The sequence below is a fragment of the Bactrocera oleae genome, chromosome 5 (assembly GCF_042242935.1).
Source record: "Bactrocera oleae isolate idBacOlea1 chromosome 5, idBacOlea1, whole genome shotgun sequence".
Lineage (NCBI taxonomy): Eukaryota > Metazoa > Arthropoda > Insecta > Diptera > Tephritidae > Bactrocera > Bactrocera oleae.
The window spans coordinates 41,052,475-41,073,065 of NC_091539.1; the positions used below are offsets into that span (position 1 = coordinate 41,052,475).

General features: G+C 38.0%; 1 protein-coding gene across 4 annotated transcripts in view; it reads right to left on the reverse strand.

Annotated features, from left to right (window-relative positions):
- Positions 1-217: 217 nt before the first annotated feature.
- rictor (rapamycin-insensitive companion of Tor) overlaps positions 218-20,591 on the reverse strand; it is a 39,529-nt gene continuing 19,155 nt past the window's right edge. For 3 of the 4 annotated variants that reach the window (XM_014236771.3, XM_070110210.1, XM_014236770.3), the window contains 18 exons: positions 16,287-16,503; positions 14,195-14,381; positions 13,773-14,131; positions 13,548-13,701; positions 13,073-13,177; positions 12,801-13,005; positions 12,530-12,733; positions 12,096-12,457; positions 11,850-12,029; positions 10,417-10,625; positions 10,043-10,337; positions 9,807-9,970; positions 9,403-9,735; positions 7,982-8,106; positions 7,341-7,914; positions 6,907-7,257; positions 6,739-6,836; positions 218-4,954 (listed from right to left, as the gene is read on the reverse strand). In XM_014236771.3, the coding sequence (XP_014092246.3) occupies positions 2,472-4,954; positions 6,739-6,836; positions 6,907-7,257; positions 7,341-7,914; positions 7,982-8,106; positions 9,403-9,735; positions 9,807-9,970; positions 10,043-10,337; positions 10,417-10,625; positions 11,850-12,029; positions 12,096-12,457; positions 12,530-12,733; positions 12,801-13,005; positions 13,073-13,177; positions 13,548-13,701; positions 13,773-14,131; positions 14,195-14,381; positions 16,287-16,503 (6,605 nt within the window). In that variant the 3' untranslated portion in view covers positions 218-2,471. The remainder of the gene's footprint in view (positions 4,955-6,738; positions 6,837-6,906; positions 7,258-7,340; positions 7,915-7,981; positions 8,107-9,402; positions 9,736-9,806; positions 9,971-10,042; positions 10,338-10,416; positions 10,626-11,849; positions 12,030-12,095; positions 12,458-12,529; positions 12,734-12,800; positions 13,006-13,072; positions 13,178-13,547; positions 13,702-13,772; positions 14,132-14,194; positions 14,382-16,286; positions 16,504-20,591) is intronic. The other variant, XM_070110211.1, reaches the window with a different exon arrangement.

Here is a 20,591-nt window from a genome sequence, read left to right on the forward strand (position 1 = left end):
AAATTCAACCAAATCGCTTCAAAATTGAAATAATGTAAAAACATCGTCTTCTATTCGCCATTTCTCTACTCGCTTGTCAAAAGTAAGAATCACAGTGCAGTTATCAAGTAGAATTCAATACAATAGAGTACAGCCTGTCTTTGATACTCTAGAACTTGTAGTGACAAAAAATCAACCAAAAAATAAAACGTTAACTTTGGTTGCAGCTACAATAACCTTCACAAATAAAACAAAGTTTCCATGCAAGAACTTGGTTTTCATCGGTTAGAGGTATGCTACAGTCGTCCGACAATAATATAAGTCAAATTTCGTGAAGATATATCTTCAAATAAAAAAGTTTTCCATAAAACAACTTGATTTTGATGGTTCAGTTTGTATGGAAGCTATATGCTATAGTGGTTCCGATTTCCGATTCCGAGAAATGAGCAGCTTCAAAAACTGAGAGTCTAGTTCGCGTATATACAGACTGACGGACTGACGAACATGACTAAATCGACTCAGCTGGTCAGGCTGATCATTTCTATATACATTTCATAAGGTTTAAGAGGTTTCCTTCTGTTATGACTAGTCTAAATCACAGAGACTGGCAAAATCAAATAGATAAGCTAACAAACGATTACACCACTTTAAAAAGTTATTTGTTATACTCTTTGTACATATGCGGTATAAAATCTGTCTCTTTCTGAATTTCTCTACTAGATTTATGTCACTTGAGTGTTCGATTCGCGACGAAATTCTTATAATGCTCTTCACCAACCATTAATCGAAATCATATGTTAAGAAAAACTTTGTTTTTAACAAAATAAGTTCGAAAATAGATAATCGCCACTGTCAAAGTACACAAATATGCATGTACAGTAGTTGTATTGCTTTAGAAAATATTACCGATGAACAACTGTTGTACAGGAAAAATTAGAAGAGTGCAGGACATTGAAAAACAAATTTAAATTGGAATTTTCATGCTACAAGTACAAAGTTCGATAAGTAAAAAATAATATTAATACCCTTTTTATGCAAATTATATGTATAATAGAAAATTTGCCAAAAAATAAAGCGCACACCAATTTAGGCTATTAACTGTTGCTGAATGTTTATATATCCTGAAAACAGATAGTCGATTTTCGTACTTTATAAAAAGCATACAAACATACAAAAATAACAATAATATAATATAACGGTCATATCAGGAATAATAGCCGATTCACATATAACCCTGTTTGCTTTGCTTTACAATTCACACAGTGACAATAAAGCGAAAAACGCAGAGTATGTCAGAATGAACACTTTGCTTTCCGCGCTTCTCTCTACTCTCTCTATAAATGGCGACTGTTGCTTGGCAAAGCGTAAAAAAGTGAAACATTTTGCTTCGCCCCGGTTTTGAACGAACTCATACAATCATACAAAAGCATACATGGAAATTATCTGTTAAAGAAAATGTCTGACACAAAGCTAAGCAAAAGTTGTCTGTGAATCGGCCATAAAATGCTAGTGGAACGTTCTTCCTTACTCTTGCATGTAATCCTAACAGCTTCTAACCATAATTGGAGCAAATATAACCTATAATTGCATACGTACTCTCCCACGCTTTTTCTGCAGTTTGGCTATTTAATTTGAAAATCTACATATTTGTTCCAACGATTTTTCCTAATTGTAACTACAGCACTCACGGCTACCACTTATTAACAGATCCGATTAATTTTTGGTTTAGCACATGTTAGCGGCAAGTACTAGCATAATAATGCAGTTTATGGAGTATAATCAAAGAATTCCTATAAACCAAACGTATCTTAATTGTTATGAAATTTTAACTGTACAATGCATTTATAATTTTTTTTAAATTTTTTCATTCATTGCTTCGGATACATTTTGTATATATGTATATACATATACTAGCCTTTAGAATTTTCGTTTGCAACACAAGTATTAGCAATTTGTTTTTCAAATAGAAAGCAAGCAATTTTCTTTTTTCATTTTGTGGTACAAAGTACTGGCTGTAAAGCCTTTTTTTAATAATAAACTTTTGTTTAGTACTTCGTAATTTTTTTTTGAAAACATATTTCTTGCTACAAATACAGTGATACCAAATCCAAACAAAATAAAGTCGCTTACAGATATATACACATGTATAGTGTTAACAATTTCAGAGTCTTTTCAAAAATCGTGTAGTAAATGTACGTTATTTCATAACTTCAATAAGCGAATTGTCCTAAGCAAACATTATAAAACTACCCACGACTTGCCTTGATAGAGAAAATCACTTTTTAGAATATAGTCTACTCCCATGCATACTTTGCATAATTCAATTCCTATTGTTAAAAGCGTAAACTTAAAAATAAATACGGTATCAATCAGCTGCTGAAAGGCAGGAGACAAATAAAATAGGGGGTTGGTGGGTAAGCGAAAAATAATAATGAACTGAAGTGTCCGTTGGTATTTGTTTTGGGTCCACTTTACATGAAAGTCGCGTGAATTTAAGTGTCAGTGGCTTTTGTGTCCATTTTTAGCGCCTGCAAGCGTTTCTCACAGTACAAACTGCCGATAGGCTTCGCCAGTGACGCCGCCAAGCTCTTAGTTATTGTTAGTGTCTTAACGCTGCTCGTCGTGATCGTCGTTGGCTGATTACACGCAGCAACATTATGCTTAGTAGTCAATGGTTCAATCGCAACGACGCCATCGGTAGCATTGCTGTTACTGCTATTTGTGGTGGTAGTAGTAGTGTCGCGAATCGAATCTCTGCTGCCGTCATCTACATGGAAGTATTGCATTTGTGGCATAATGCCTGCTGTGTATGATTGCCGCATGATGGGCAAACGATAGTGGAAATTGCTATTGCTGGTGCTAGTTGACGCCGACGTGGCTTCTGTGTTTGTTGTTGTAAGTGAATTTGGTGTTTGCCTTGTTGCGCCTAACGTGGGCAGTCCACCATTGCCTTGCGTACAGCTGCTACGCCGCAGAATTGCGCCATCAATGTTGGTAGCAGTAGACGTTGTAGCAGCGGCAGCGACAGCGACAGCACTTTCCGTTTTCCAATTTGCACTATTGCGGCTACGATCTGTAATGGGAAATTTATTTTTCGTACAACTCAAGTCCAATTCAAGCGTATAAAAACGTCCGCGTGTATACTTTTTATTTTGGTTTTCTAATATGCTCGCTCCACCTGTGTTGTTGGCGCCACCGACGACGCCGACGCCACAACTGCTGATGCCCGTGCTCGTGCTCGTGCCGACGCTACCGCTGCTCACACTCGTACTTATATTCGCATTCAAATTCGTGCTGCTACAGCTGGTGTTCACATTAGCATTCGCATTGTTGTTATTGTTGTTGATGTTGCTATTGCTGCTAACACTAATGTGTTCCATATTGTTGTCCGAAAATCCGCTGGCCATCGTCGGTTGTCGCGATATCGTACAAATACTGCTTCGATTGCTGCTATTCGTCGTTTGTTCGCTGCTGCAATTACTGCTGCTTATCGTCGGTTGGCTGGAGGCGGTGTTTGTGCCAGTTGTATTGCATGAAAATGCCACCGTCGTCGACGAGGCAGGCGTAATGGAACACCGTTGTATCGCAATGCCATCCACTTCGTCCACATCATCGTTGGTCAGCACCGATGGTGCCGCAATCCACTGCGTCGAACGATTGCTATCTTCATAATCGCTTTCATCGCTATCGGAGGTTATACGCAATTCATTGCGCATTTCACGACCCAACGACGAAGTGACGCTCACCGAGGCGGATGTGTTGACGTGCGTTTTAGCTTTTGTACGCGCATCCGTTTTATCCTCACGATTGTTATCACCTTTGAATTTCGTTTTCACATTAAGTTCAGCCTTTGTTGTACCATCCTGCAGTAGGTTTTCACAGCTGGTTTCGTAAACACTAGCCAGTGGTTGTGATTTGCCGCTGAGATGCGCTACCGCCTTGTGCGTTGGCATATAGCCCAAGCCAGCTATTGTTTGTGTTGTTAATACCTTCGTAGTGCCACCGCTCAACTCCCCACCGTGTCCACTAGCAATAGCGCCTAATGCAGCGGACGCACCACTCTTACCTTTGGTTGCCCGTGAGTTACCGCTCAGCTCATGCAAGCGCTCCACTTCATTACGGTCACGCTCGAAATCCATATACTTCTCCTTCTTCAGTAATATATCTGAGGGCTCAGCATAGAACGAGTCGAAATTCAAGTCAAGAAATAATTCCTGTAAAAATCGACGGGCGTTCATGCGATAACTGCTGCGCCCCAATGTTTTGCACACCTCGGAATAGAGGCATATATCTTGAAAGGCCGCTGGATGCTTCTGCTTCAGCTCCAACAATGCCTTCTTCGTCAGCCTCGCACTGACCGGGTTGGCCAAACGTTGCACGTTGAACAATATGTTGGCGGTCAGGCGATCGGGCATGCTCTCCTCACTCAGTATACTTTCCGGCGAGTTGAATGAGATGTCCGATAGCTGTATAGTGGAGGAGCTTTGCGCGTTTTGCTGCGGCGGTTGTGACTTCGTCGACTGTTGAATGCTTGGCAGTTGTTGTGCGGCTGGTGGCTGTTTGTTGGTCTTACGCGTGACGTGTGTAGTTGTTGTGGCACCAACTAATGTACCACTGCTGGTGTAAAGTTCACCACCTGTGGTAAGTGCGGCACCCGCGGTGGCTGCATCACTATCCAGGCGTTGCGTATGTGTGCGATTACGTCGCGCACGTGAACAATGGAGGCAATTGTTACGTCCATGTTTAGCGCCGAGCCACTTCGAACGCTTACTCACCGACGACACGTCGGAAAGTGACGATATGACCGAAGATTCATCGCCACATTCATTGTTGAGAGAATCGTTGAGGAACTGTTGATTTGCAGTAAGCAAATTTATATCCATCAAGTCCTGATCTTGTATGTCGCGTGAGACGTACGTGCGTCCCACATTGCGGGTAGGAAAGAGATCAAGCAGATTTTTTGGAAGACAAATACCTGTAAGTAAGGATCAGAGGAAATTAGCTATAGTATAGTTAAATAAATTGGAAAATTACTAAATATAATAAGAAAAGAAAGTAAGGAAAAGTAAAGTGCGACCAAAATCGAAAAATTTATATAAAGTCTTAGAGGATAAAAGATAGCCGAACTGAAGAAAATTAGTAATCAACCTAATAGATTTTAAAACAACCAGATTCTCAGTTAAACTGATCTTTGTTTTAAGAGCGACATGCACACCTAGTTCGGTATTTAAGATTAGAGAGATCCGTTTCTATTAGGATCAAATTTTAGTAATCGTATTGTAGTGGTAATTACTCTCAATTATTGGAATTTGTTTTATGAAATTACAACAATAAAAAGGTTAGACGAATTTGATTCAGATGAATGTCCAAAACTGACTCCTTTCATTATGCATTAATTCGTGCGGTTTTTTTACGAAAATTAAGACTTTATTAATACATTTAATGTTCAAAGTATCGCCCATCGGAAGCTATGATGTTTGCCCATCTTTTTGGCAGTTTGTAGATCCCATCCCAAAAGAACTTCTCCGGCTTGGAGGTCAAGAAAGAATCAATCCAATTTCTGATACCCTGTTCTGAAGAGAAGCGTACTCCGGTGAGGGCATTCTGCATTGATCTGAACAAGTGGTAATCGGAAGGTGCTATGTCTGGGCTATAAAGCGGGTGAGGTAGAACTTCCCACCCACAGTTTTCCAAATAGTTTTTAACTGGCCTTGCAACATGTGGCCGAGCGTTGTCATGATGAAAAATTATTGATTCGTGTCTGGTCGCATATTCTGGTCGTTTTTCCGCGATGGCCTTTTTCAAACGAATCAATTGTTTTCGGTAGAGGTCCCCGATTTCAATAGCTCATAATAGAGCACACCCTTGTGGTCCCACCAAATACATAGCATAACCTTAGCAGCATGGATATTCGGCTTTGCCGTGGATGTTGATGGTTGGCCGGGCTTCACATACGATTTCTTGCGCTTTGGGTTATCATAATGAATCCATTTTTCATCGCCAGTGACAATCCGATGCAAAAACGACTTCTTTTGGTGGCGTTGAAGCAACATTTCCGACATGCAGAATCGACGTTCGACGTCTCTTGGCTTTAATTCATAAGGCACCCAATTTCCAAGCTTCTGGATGAATCCTAATGATTTTAATCGTCTGGAAACGGTTGCTTGATCAACTCCTAATACTTTTGCAAGTACTTCTTGCCTCTGGCATGCATCTGCGTCGAGCAATGTCTTCGATACTTCGTCTTGAAGTTTGTTTGGCTGTCCGGGTCGTTCTCCGTCGTCTAAGTCGAAATTGCCACTTTTAAACCGTGCAAACCACTTTTGGCACGTTCGTTCGGCTAAAGCATGGTCACCATAAACGTCCAGTAAAATACGATGGCTTTCGGCAGCACTTTTCTTCATGTTAAAATAATGAAGAAGAACTCCCCGCAAAAACACTTTATCTGGTACAAATTTCGAAATTTTCAAATGAATGAAACAAATTGTTGTTCACGCTCAAAATGACATCTACTGAAAACGACGCGAAATGACAGTACCTTTGAAATGAATATAGCCACAGATGAACACGACGCGCAATAATACTAGTAGAGCCCTCTCTTAGAAAACCGCACGAATTAATGCATACACCCAATAATATATACATTTTTTTAATAAAGCGAAAATTTTTTTGCTACTAAATCGTCTCGTTTCTAAAGTAAAGTAAAAGTATTTACAATAAATATTCACAGTATTCAAAAATCGCTAATATTTCATTTACCTGCATAGCAAGGACCTTTCAAATCGTTTTGTGCTAGAAACTTTGGTGCTGCCAGTGTTGGCAATGGTACTTGCTGCAATTCTTCAAAGTCTAAGCGCCTGAAAGTGTATACGTTCAAGCTTTGTAAGTACAAATACATATCTTTGATGGCAAATATGTATAACTTACGGTATGCGCAGCGAATATTGCCGATCCAAGCTACGCACTTTCATGCGACGCTGCGATTCACCAAAGGAAGTTTTGCGTGGACGCATCACGGAGGAACCGAGGGGGAGAGACTCAATGCGATCGATAATATCGTAAACGTCTGTCGCCGACTCAGAGACTATCGGTCGACAGTATTTTCGCAATGAACGTAACTGCGCATAACCTTTTATATCCGCCGGACTTAGTGAGGTATTCAGATATGAAGCACCAACTAAAGAGGTGCCACGCAGTAGGAGACTTCTTTGCGGTTGCACATCAACAATCAGATTCGACATGCTCGGTATAGGACTCAACGGAAATTGCTGAAAATCGCTGGAAAAGTAGTACATTACATTATTGTAGTGTTGACTTCGTCAAATTTATTGAAAACCAAAACTATGCAAACAAGCGCTCACCCCACGGTCTGTATCCGCATGGTCACCGACTCACAACTGCTCACACCCGATGTATTCGAATCGGTGCAGGAGTTATAGCGTATGCGATGCGCCGGATGTTGCACCCCCATAGCGCCAATGGCAGTGCCACTTATTAGGCTAATCACATCCGTAGTTTTTGACTCCGACAAAGAACGCTGATGTTTGCTATGACGCACATATGTATTCTCCGGTAGGGTTTTTGATTTTGTGCTAACGGTTTGCTGCAGCGTCTGTTGGTGTTGTGGTTGCGGTGGTTTTGTTGTGGCAATATCATCGCACGTTTTACTACTATCGGCCGTGGTATTCGCATCTGGCGGTTCAGAGCTGGCGCTGGCCGCGCCACCATCATGACCCGTCGTACTGCTGCTGCTCAAGAGCAAATTCCAGTAGCTACCCGTATATGAGCCATCGATTTGATCATCAATACCGGTGTAATTGTAAGGTGGCATATCCTCGTAATGATGTCGCACCGGCGTGTAGTTGTTCGACATCCAATCTTCTGGTTGATGCACTGGCCAAACAGTGTTGCGATCGTGCCGTACACTCAACCAATCTGTAAAAGAGTTTGTGCAACAGTTAGTAAATTCAAATATTTAGTACCAAAACGTCAAAACACATACTTAGCTTGTAGAGTATATTAGCACCATCGTTTGTACCGCCGATCAAGCCCAACACATTGAAGCAAGTGGCTCGTATTGAGTATACAACACATTTTGTTGCCAGTATAACCAATTTCTCGTAGATTCTGTAATATAACAAGCAAAAAGTATATAAGAGAGGAATTATTTCTTAAAGCGTAGTAAAACAACCGTTAAAAATTACCCACCACGGCGGCACCGAAACTAAAGTACCATATATATATCTGCCAATATTATTTATATAACACATTTTATGAATATAAAGATTAAATTTTTCTGGCTTTATAAAATAAATCGATAGTAATTCTCGCAAATTGATCATACATACATATATAGGAGTTACTGTACTGTTTATCGATTCCAAACAAAAAGAGAATAAAAGTTCTTTGGGAATTAATGATGATATTGAACGACTACCTAAATCTAGAAATTAGACCATTGGCGAACTAAACCAATATTAACAAGTAGGAAGTTCTAAGTTACATATATACGTCAGGTGTGAAAATGAGTAAAACCAGGTGACAACCCCGCCCTCTCCCCACATAACGGTAATGTTAAAAACTTCTAAAAGCGGGATAAATCAAGCACTTAACACGTCAGAGACATTAAATTTTATCTCTGGTATGGTATGAGATGACTTTATAGGAACCGCGTTCAAAATCAGACAGTGGACGTGGCACCGCCCACTTTTAGGTGAAAACCCCCGTTCCCACGACAGTCGGGTCTACGTAACCGGAACGGACCCGGATTTGTTCCGGCCAAGGACTGTCAACTCGGCAGAACTCTGCCGCTACAACAACAACAGGTGAAAACCCGTATCTTGGGATCTGCTTAACCGATTTCAAGAAAATTCGGTACAAGACATTCTTTTCATGATTTAAAGTCAAAAATTTGCTGAATCGGATCAATACTTATTTTAATATAAAATTTTGCGAACACCTAAAGTAATATCCCGGGCTTTGATCCTTGCAAGTGGCGAGAGTATAAAATGTTCGGTTACACCCGAACTTAGAACTTATTTACTTTTTTTTATAGTCTCCGACACTTCTTTCAAGATTTTACAAACGTCGTGGGAAACTTAATATACCATGTTCAGAGTATAAAAATAGAGTTTTGCGTACCTGCAACAAGCAAACAATAGTATAATATAATCGAAACAAACATGAATTTATATCCGACCACGGACTGTCACTTCAGCAGTGTTCATTAAAACTATTTCTTACAACAAAAACAAACACTAGACTATATTTAAGAAGTAAAACAAGCTCCCTATATTGGGAAATAACTGTAACATATTGATGAAAAACTAAAGAGATAATTGTTAATAGCTAATTTCAGTTACTTAATTCTTTCGCCAAAATATTATATTTCTATAACTATTATTTTCTCAATTTTTCACTTACCTCGAACCCGATTCTAAGAAATATTCAATTCCATTCGAGTGCGTCGATGCGTGTCCAACGGCCCAAATGGCCGACTTCAATTCCAGACATTCGGCATCATCCGAGCATTTTCCACGACTAATCACGTCAATCAAATGCGGTAAATCGCCATATTTTCGCAATGCCGTTGTACCTTGAGCTGTTTGAACCATTTGACCATAGAGATGAGGTGAAATATTTGGAGGAATTATAATCGGTCGGGTATTGCAATTGCGGCGACTATAGTGCCCATCTTCATTGCGTATGTGCAATGTTAAACTGGAATGTGTATTAGCCTCGACAAGCAGGACATAGCTGTACAAATAAAAACACAGATATTATTGTATAACATTAGTTTTCAGAGTGCGCATTTGACGCTTGCTCACCGCTTATTATAGCCGCTCTTCCAGTACTCAATCTCTTCTTGTATGCGCGCCTGCGAACGATTCAAGCCACGCGGCAGTGAATAGTAACGCGCCATTATTAAGCGTCCACCATCACCAAGTGACTTTAGGTTCGGCCACAAGCTAACAATCTCTTCGAGATAATACTAAAAATATTGAAGAATGCAATTAATAGACTTTTAGAACTTTTAGCAATATGAACAGACGATTTTAAGCACCTTTTCGTGACAAGCCTCTTCAAGCACATCTAACGCCGCCAAAACGACACTACGGTCGGGATCTTTCGTCTGCTGTATTATCAGTGGTATACCCCAGACCTCGAAGTTGTGCAGACGCGCACGCAGTAGAACGGTCAAAAATTGTGTGGCATACAAGCGGCCACTACGCACTTTTGCCGCAGTTAAAGCTCTCTCCAACACCTTACGTGTCACCGATTCTAACGAGTAATCTAGAGCGGAGACAGTTAACTTCACATAGCAGACATGGTCAGTATTGCGCACTAAATTTATCAAGCTGCAATGAGAAGATAAGAAATTAATTATATAATTTCCTACACGTAAAATCAGTATTGCGAGCGTGTAGTGCTACTTACTGCTCAAATACAGCCGTGTCGGTTAGTATACGAATACCATTTTGTGCGCGACACATGCGGCCAATGTATAAAAAATACTGCTGACACATTGTACTACTCATGTGTTGTGGACTAAAGAGGCAGTCGTGTGCACGATTTGATGTGCTCACGGCCAGCAATTGTTTGCTGATGTCCGAAAAGTAATCGGTGAGTATGCGTATGCTCTCCATCTGTGGTGGAAAAAGGTGAATACGTTAAAACGGCTCCATTTAATGCATGAATAAATAAATAATACTACATGTATTGTGATAAGAAACACCTAAATCTACGTACGTTTGTATGTAACATACAAATATGATGATAAAATAACAATACGGGACAAAATTTAAATTATATTAGGATTTATTTTATAGTAATTTTTTCAAAAGTACTTACTGTCCGTTATCAGTGATATCTTATAGTAGTTAATAGTAAGTAAAGACCCTGCAACACAGTTTTTTGTCTAAAGACCTATGGAAATTCCAACGACTACGATGTTACCGGAGTTAACCCTGGTTTTAAGCAGCCTATCACTGTTTTTTAGGCGCGGTTTAGCTCGGGTATCTGCTAATTGTGTTGAGAACGGGTTTGCTGCTATAACAGCAACTAATTGCAAGTAGCTAATGGTTTTCTAACACACAAAGTACTCTCAAATAGCACTAAATAGACCGTTCTCACGACAGTCAAGTATACATAACCGGAATAAATTCTGATTTTTATCAACTTTGAGTTTGGGTTCCACTTTACATTTCTGTTATTACCACCAACAAAAAAAAAAAATTAAAACACAAAAAACGCAAAAGAAAAACTAAAAAATAAAATAAAAACAAATAAATAAAATAAAATTAAAGAAATAAAATAAAAATTAATAAATAAAACAAAAAATTATATATAAATAAAACAAAAAAAAAAATGTTAACTTCGGCGGCATCGACCTCGAAGCTATAATACTTCCACAGGTGTATCTCTTATGGCAACTATATTTATATCTAAATTTGAAAACGTAAACGGCTAACGGTTCGCATGCAAGGGAAAACGTTATATGACAGCTATAGTGGTCCGAACTCATCAATATAGTCGTAGATTGTAGCATTATCTTGGACAATAAACCATTATATATTACGTAAAGATATATTGTTAAATAAAAAAGTTCCATACATGGACTTGATTTCTAACGATCAGTTTGTATGACAGCTATAGCCAATAATGGTCCGATACCAACGGTTTCAACCAATGAGCAGCTTCTTGGGTAGAAAGGGACCTATACAAAATTTCAGTGCAGTATCTCAAAGCCTGGCAAGCAGACAGACGGATAAATGAACATGACTAAATCGACTCTACTACTCACGCTAAGCATAGTATACCGTATTTATACTTATAAAAAAAACATCAATATACAAAATTCTTTCTTATACCATCGGATTAGCCAGCAGCCAGTCAATGAAATCTAAGCCTGCAATAACGAACGCTGGCATAGTTCTTCCAGGTCTGCCCAAGTCTTGATGAGAAAAGCGATTTTTGCTCGGTTTGTAATAGTCCAAGAGCGATTTGAGGAAATTGTTGACCGTATCGTCTACCCTACGCATTATGTTCGACTGCAAAAAATAAGAACACATTATTAAATTATGCGTTATAATACAAAAATTTTAAGTGCAACTTACGCGCAATATAGTGATAATAATATCCCAGTCCCAACCACTATCGTCCGGCGATGACAAAACATTCGAATCACGTATTAATTTAGCCACACGTTGATTTTCAAAGAACGGCAATAGTTTTCGCTTGAAACGGAAGCTCGCACGACGAGATGAGGATGGTTGCACATTCGACTCGTCACTGGATGAGACTGAGTCAAGACGCTGTCGATCACTAATGAGAAGACCACCACCGGCGGCAATACCCAGTATACCGCCACTGGTCAAATGGCCGCCGACTGGAGGCGATTGCAATGCATTGCCACTAAACGACCGCGCATGATCCTGAGCGTTGATTTCACGACGAAACAGACGTGTTTGTATTAAGGCTGAAATAGTGGAAATAATAAGTTGTGATGAGGAAAATTTGTAAATTACATAAGTAATATGCAGTTACTTACATCCCCCTTGTATAATACTATCCAAAAATAAACTACATGATGCAGGACGATTGCGTAGCATTTTTTGGTAATTTTGTAAAGCTGATATTGCGGCGGTGGCGTTTTGATTACCCTGAGTAGCGTGCGAAATTAGTGTCGGCAGTGCCGGGCTGGTGCTGCAGATATCCGCCGGTAAATGAGTATGCATTAAATGCAAAATTTTACCTATAAAAACAGCAAGAGTAGAATTAAAAATTTAAGGGAAGGTAATTTCAGAACATTACACACATACCAACTAGCACAGTGGCACGCACAGACAGATGCGTATCGCTCGATCTGATCACCTCGACGAGTGCATTTAAGAGTCCAGTCTCTAGAAAACAGTACAGCAGTAATGACAAATGTTGCTCGCAAACATTTGGCGCACGTGCAGCCAAACTCGGCAAGATAAAGCGGCCTTCCATTGCTACAAAGCCATTGCTGAGCAACCAAGCATCCTGTAATGAAATAAATTGTGGTGCAAATTTCTAACATTTTATGGAATTCTTTTGATTGTTTTAGTACCTGAAAGTCTGAAGGATCGACAGTCTGCAAGGCTATCGTGTAATCATCCGTCCAGGGCGGTTGCGGTACATTCAAAAGTTCGTAAAGCAAATCCAATATTGCTTTCTGAAAGCAAAAAATTCAATTTTGTAAATAAAAACAAGAAAAAACGTGAACTTCGACTTTTGTTGATCGATCAGTTTGTGTGGCAGCTATATGCTATATTGGCCCGAACAAATGAGCAGCTTCGTAGAAAGAAAAGGACAAGTGCAAGATTTCAGATCGATATCTCAAAAACTGAGGAACTATTTCACGTATATACAGACGGACATGGCTAAATCGATCAGTCCCTCACGCTGATCATTTATACGAGTATATGCAGATATTATCTGAGACCTCCGACGTTTTTTTTTTTAGTGTTACAAACTTCGTGGCAAACTCATATAACCAGTTCAGAGTGTAATAAAATATCCCCTAACTGAATCCAATTACTTACTCTCACTTCCATTTGATTCAGATACAGCGTATCCACTATTGCTTTTAACCCCGACGGTTTGCTCGGATTACAGAACTCAATTGTACCGGTCCAACTGCGCAAAACCGACAGCAATGCCAAGCGGCAACTAGTATAGCGCAATTCACGAGCATCCCTAGAATAACAATAGACACAGCACAAATAATTAGCAAAAGAAGAAACTTTCCTAGACAAGTCTACGCATACTTATTTTTGTTCATGATGCCCAAACGGTATGTGAAATCGCAATATGGGGCCGCAAGGCAATCCAGCCGCACGCCCGATATATTGCGCGTCTGCGGCCACTCCAACAAATACAGCAGCACGCCGCACAGGCTCTCAGCGATACGTGGATTGTGACACTCCAGGACGTTGCGTGTGATTGCTGTGACGCCGCCGCAGACGATCAACAGCACAGGATTCATCACCGCGAACTCACATAGTGTGGCCAGGCAGGCGCGCAACATATTATCACCATCTTCAATGCCGCTGTCGGCGAGTGACACCAAACAACGCACGAGCACGGGATTGATGTCGACCGGTGAAATAGCCAGCATCTTGCGAATCTGTAAATGAAAGTTTGCGAGGTTTAATATAATTTGGTACAATTAATTTTTTTATATACTCACCAATTTCAGCGCTTGCACGCGTTCGTCATCATTCTTCAGCAGCACATCGATGGAGCGGCATACTAAATGTTGCAGCTGCATTGAGTTGAATATTTTAACGTCACGTGGTGTCGCCAGCACATAACGAATGGTGCGCAAAGCGGCAGCACGCACTTGCGTAAATGTGTGGATTAGCGAGACGCTCAAACTAGAAAAATAAAAGTGCATATAAATTTATTACCATATTGACCATGGATAAAAATTAGCAATAATTAGTAAGATAAAAAAATGCGACAAAATCGTACACGTGAAAAAAAGAGGTCACACTAGGACACTCCAAATTATATTTCTTTTTATACATATAAAGAATTCAGTCTTGAGATATGTGACCTTACTGAGCTTAAAGAAATCCCAATACAACTATAACGCGCGAAATATTCGAACATATATTTATGGAGAATATTAATTTTTCTACCTCGATTGGTTGGTTGGTGTTTTGAAAGAAAGTTCCAAAAGCACCTTACCGCAAGAGGCCGCAACATCATTAGACTGATTGCGTTCTGAAGTGAAACCCAACTAAGCACCTTTCAACAACCAGCTATATGTCGGCTTAATCGGCTGAATATCACTCATTCGTAAAGGTAATGTTATACTACTTGATCATCTTCCGTGTGACATTCTATCGATGCCGTTTTACCAAGATCCTGAATGTAAGGGATAAGTGCGCTTAGATGCCCTTTCCCCTAAAAGTCGTTCACCATACACCCTACGACAAAGCAATTTTATGGTACGTACACTCATACAGCTTTTGAGCAAGACATTCTTATATAAATTATTCATCAATAACATTCTAAGTTAAGAACGGATTGAAATAATACCAATTTAAAGGATTAAGGGGATATATAGTATAATATAAAATTTGAAGAAAATCCTACAGATAAATTTTGAGTATTTAATAATTAAATGCGTTTTTCTCAAAACACTGTAGCTCGAACTACTCAATAGATTTCAATGAAATTTGTACAGCTTTTTTTATAAACATGAAAAAATAATTTACAATAGAAAGTTTTTTTTTGGCAAGTTGGTTAAATAGTTGATGATTCTAAAATATACTTCTACCTGTGTCCTCTTATGACATTAGTGTTATAAATGCTTAGTTTTTGCTTTGTATGCAGTTCTGAGTCATCCTAGCCACAAGCGACTTTAAACAAAGTCTCGGATCAATCGAACTTCTTTTATAAATATTGGTTTATCATGCCTTAGTCTATGACTTCAGATTCTCCAAGTAAAATCTACTTCGAATAATGAGTTAGTGTAACATTTAGATGACTATTGTCCAAATCTTGACGGCTCTATATTATTTTAAAACCGTCAAATTGTTAACCATACTGAAGAGATCCGATGTATAAGAAAAAGCAAAGAATCAAAGAAGACAGGACAAAAGAATGGCAGGAATATCTCCTATATCCTTATTTGGTTTTATCTATTGTTATTATGATAAAAGCTTCTGCTGATAGTTCCCATAGTATAGATCATATATCTAATATTATACGTGTGAATCTCAACTGATCATGATCTCTTGGATATCATGTGGAAAGGATAAAATTTAAATAGTCGTTTCTAATCGATTAATATTATATTTTTGAATTCAGAATATAATTCAATAAGGACTGGAAAGAAAAATGTCGCAGTCAAGGGTTGCAATTAATCTCTTTAGTTTACAATTTATAGGATATGTTAAAGGCGGTTGGTTATAATTTTTCCAAACCAAACAACTTTCCATACTTTTTTAGAAAACTGTGCTTTGCGCGCAAACACCTTAAATCTTAGAAAACCATAACCATCGATTCATTGTTCTTTTTTATCAGCATTTTAAGAGCGAGCGACGCGAGGTTCTCCTAAGTCATTTTGCAAATTGTGTGTGATAACCGAATAATAATGATGATTAACCTTGTGAATTACTTTAATTTTTTCTTGGAGTACCTGAAGACAGAAATATAATAAAGCAACCCTGATATTACAAATGTTCTAATATGTGCGAAATTAACTAGTTAGGAGCTAGGTGAAGGCCGCAGATTTTTAGAATAAAACTAAATAATAGGAATTTACTTACCAATAGAGCAACTCTTCTGTGTTAAAGCCTAAATAATTTTTTGGATTATGTGCCTCCGTCTGTTGCTGTTTGCAAAGTGTTGCCAGACCATTAAGCAAAAATAGAAGTTTTGTATCGCTTGTGTTGCGGCAACACAGCGCTCTATAGATATCATAGGCATTTTCTATGTTATATTTGCTGGGATCCAGTCGATAGTAGTCTTCGTGATCTTGTGGAACTGGAAAAAAAACAAAAACGATTAAAAAATTAAATTTTGGTATGTTTTTTTCTACAAATATTTAATAATAATAAGAAAGCGCTAAGTTTAGGCAATAAATGCTATAGTAGATTTTGATTTCTTACATACATATGTACATTTACATTTATTTACTCTTCTGTTTTTTTTTAATTTTTTCTTTTTTAATTTATAATTTTTTATGTTTTAAGTTTTTATGTTTTATTACTTTAGTTTTTTGTTATTTCAATTTTGTTTATTATTCATCTTTCCTTACGATTCTGTTCCAAACCATTAATACCACAAACGTGACCGCAATTTTTTTTTGTTGCCAAGACTGGACATTGAAGGGGAAAAATGAAATAAGTACAGCTTCAGATTGATTATAGCTAAGATAGAAAAGGCAATCAAAACGTGTACTGATACATTTTTCGGTATTGCAGTATAGCATTGCCACATGCATGAAAATGACAACGAGTAAAAATTAAGAGTTTTATATAAGTTTAGAATTGGTTATTCGCAAAAATTATTCACTGTATGATAGCAATTAATTTAACATCCGTGTAATTTATTATATTGGGGTAGTCTGGCAAGGCAATTACAGTTATTTTGAATTTAAAATTGTAATTCAAACTAATCCACCCCGACTTTATGCGACTTATTTCATATCGATTTATATTTATCGATAAAAAATCCGTTTATTGAATTCGAAATACTTAAAACAAGCCGATAGAAAGTATTAAAGCGACCTCAATATGACATGGATCGAAACTGGTACAATAATTTTCAACGCTGGGCAGCTTCGACCTAGAATTAGTAGCCACTCAATATAACCATGTCTACCTTAGTCTTTATTGGTTCATTCAGCTCACAAATGAAAGAGATAAATGTAACCTCAAAATGGAAACAAAAACGGATTTTTGGCATAGCAATTGACTTTAGCAAATTACATTAAGCCGGAACCAACATCTTAATAATTCATTCCTGTCGCCGAAAAATTCAAAACTACATATTGAATGAGGATGTCTTTTAAGTGGATCTATAACTAAACATGCCACCCTAACGCAAGTTGAATAATACTTCATTATTTGGACTCACCCTAATGTGCGAGTAAGACAACCGAAAGCGATTGAAATGTCATTAAACTATCAAATTACCAGAAACAAGTTGAAATACAAAAGGACTCGGAGGTGTGAAAGTTAATAAACACCAATGAACAACTTAACTTGAATTTCTTCGTGGCGTTGAACGTGAAAGGAAATTTAATACGGCACTAACCTACGACACGCATGACACTCTTTCTGCACCGCATTATATTTAAGTATTTACAAGCTATGATTATCGAAAAAAAATAATCAAGAAAAGGGTTGAAAGATAGAACGTCCCTTCGCTGTTTACGCAATTGCCGACAAACACCTCCATCGACGTTCGTTTGTATGCATGTGTGTAGTTTCGTGCGAATGTGTGTGCGAAATGCATTCATACACTTGTGCATATCTGGGTTAAGCGTTTATGACGAGACAACAATAAATTCACCACGCACTGCAATCAGCTTTGTCTACGCACTTGTAAGCTGCATTAAACAAAAAAAAACCACTACAACAAAATGAGAGTAGGTTTCGCATGTTCAGAAAAAAGGAAGTGCGAGTACACATTGAGGACAGCTGGAGCTGAAAGTGCACATGTCTGCCGCAGCGGCTGAGGATAATATTTCATTTTCTGAATAGATATCGAGACGCTAGTGAAATGCAAGAACACATACATATGTATGTACAGCTAAGTATAAGCAAAATAAAAGGAGCTATATTTTATGATGAAAATTTTAATACACAATTTCCATAAAAACACTTAAAGCTCTTGAAATTTGCAAGGATCAATGGCGGAGAAATATTTTAGGTGTTGGCAAATATTTAGGTAAAGAGTTGTTTTTTAGACATTTAGTTTTCATGAAGAAATAAAACGAAAAATATCGACCATTTTTTGCAGCAATTGGGGCCGTTTAGACAAGCGGCCGCACGATTTTGGAAGCCATGCTAGAGGCCAGAAATATCGTCCACATCAACATCCACCAATTCAGTCATGAAAAAGTCATAAATCATGACCCTATAGCATTCGCCATTGACTGTAACATTATGGCCTTGGTTAATTTTTGAAGAAATATAGACCAATGATTCCCTCTGCATTGAGCAGGCCAAATAGTGACTTTTTGAGGATGTAACAGCGTCTCAACAACCGAAAGTGAACTTCATTGCTGAATAAAATTTTCTTGTGGAAATCGGTATCAGTGGCCATCACGTTTAGGGCCCGTTTGATGAATGGATGGCGTAAACTGAGTATAAATCAAGTAACAGCTGTCAAAAAGACCAACTCCGAAAAAAGCATTGCCTCATTGAAAACAACACGTCTAAAAACACCTGTTATATTAAAAAATGTTGCATATGAATTAAATACTCGATATAAGACGATTTCTTAAAGTGGTCACACATATTGACCGATACATTTTCAAACCCTATTTCTACAAAGTTTTTTTTTCCGTTATTTTTATTGGAGCTTGATTTATATATTGTAAAATGAAATGATCTGATGGAAATTTATATTATTTATATTGGACGTAGTTATAGTCCAATTTCGACCATTCTTAAACTACAAGAGAATACCAAGATGATGTTGCGCCTAATTTGGTTCAGATTAGTCGAGAGTTTTATCGAGGTATGAGATTTCAACTAGTAGTACGCAGTAGACTTCAAAAAAGGCTGTTACGCACGAAACCCCCTTAACAATTCACAAAACACTGCTGGATAGCCTTAAAATTAAGTTTAGAGAGATTCTAAAGAATTTAAAGATATTATTCCTGAATTTTTGGGCATGAGAAAGAAATAAAGGTGTTACGTGACCTTACAATCGGGACAATGCATCATGCTTCGCATCAAAGAAATGCGGGAAAAAATTTATATATTCAACTTCACTGTTGACGAAGCTCTACGAATTTTCGATAAAATTTATAATCACATATAATTCTCAATGCTGCCGTTTTGAAGACGAAGACAGGGTAGACTTGAACTATTTGTATCAATATTATCTTTTAATTTTGCTTATTATCGCATGTGTTTGAATTAGAGATAGCTAGAGACTAAACATTTCCATATTTGTTCAGTGTTGAGAACACCATGATAAGGTTTTTGAATAACGGCGCGTTGTTCAAAAATTTACAAACTATCCGCAATTTCGGACGAAGGAAAATATGATAAAATCAATAAAATAAATCTAGTGTCACCAAGTTAAATAAAGACGGCTTCTAGAGTATAGCAAAGGGAAATTCAATACAATACGCAAACGTTCCAAGGCCTAAGGGACAATTTAACTGTTATTAAACTAGGGCTATGCATCCAAAAAGAGTTACTGTTGAGTGGTTAGTTTATATAATTACGTAGAATATATGTGGTATTAGTAGACCAGCTGAACATGCCTCATAACAAACGCGTAGAATGAAACCTGGTAAAGGTAAATTTAAATTTTGCAAGAAAAATCGTGGACTGAATAACAAGATCGCGTAATTTTAATTCGGTGAAATTTTCCAAAGTTAATAAACTGCAGCAATAAGTCACTAAGTACCCTCCGCCGGATTTAGACGGATCTAAGCAGCAGGATAACTTTATACTCAAACAGATCTGTGTCATTTTGGAAAACCAAACCCTAAGCAATTCTCGACGGAGATTAATTGTAAACAAGAAAAAACGTTAAATGCGGTTGCACCGAAGATATAATACCCATCACACATAAAAATAAGAACTTGATTTTGATTTTGGTCGGTCAGAATGTATGTGAGCTATAGTGGTCCTATATGAACAATTTTTTCGAAGACTGTACCGTTGCCTAAGACAGCCTAGTCCATGTAAAATTTCGTGACGATATCTCGTCATTAAAAAATTTCCATACAACGGCTTGATTTTAATTGTTCAGTTTGTATGACAGCTATATGCCATAGTGGGCCGATATCGGCGGTTCCGACAAATGAGCAGCTTTTTAAAGAGAGCAAAGAAAGTGTGCAAAATTTTAGATCGATATCGCAAAAGCTGAGGGACTAGTTCACA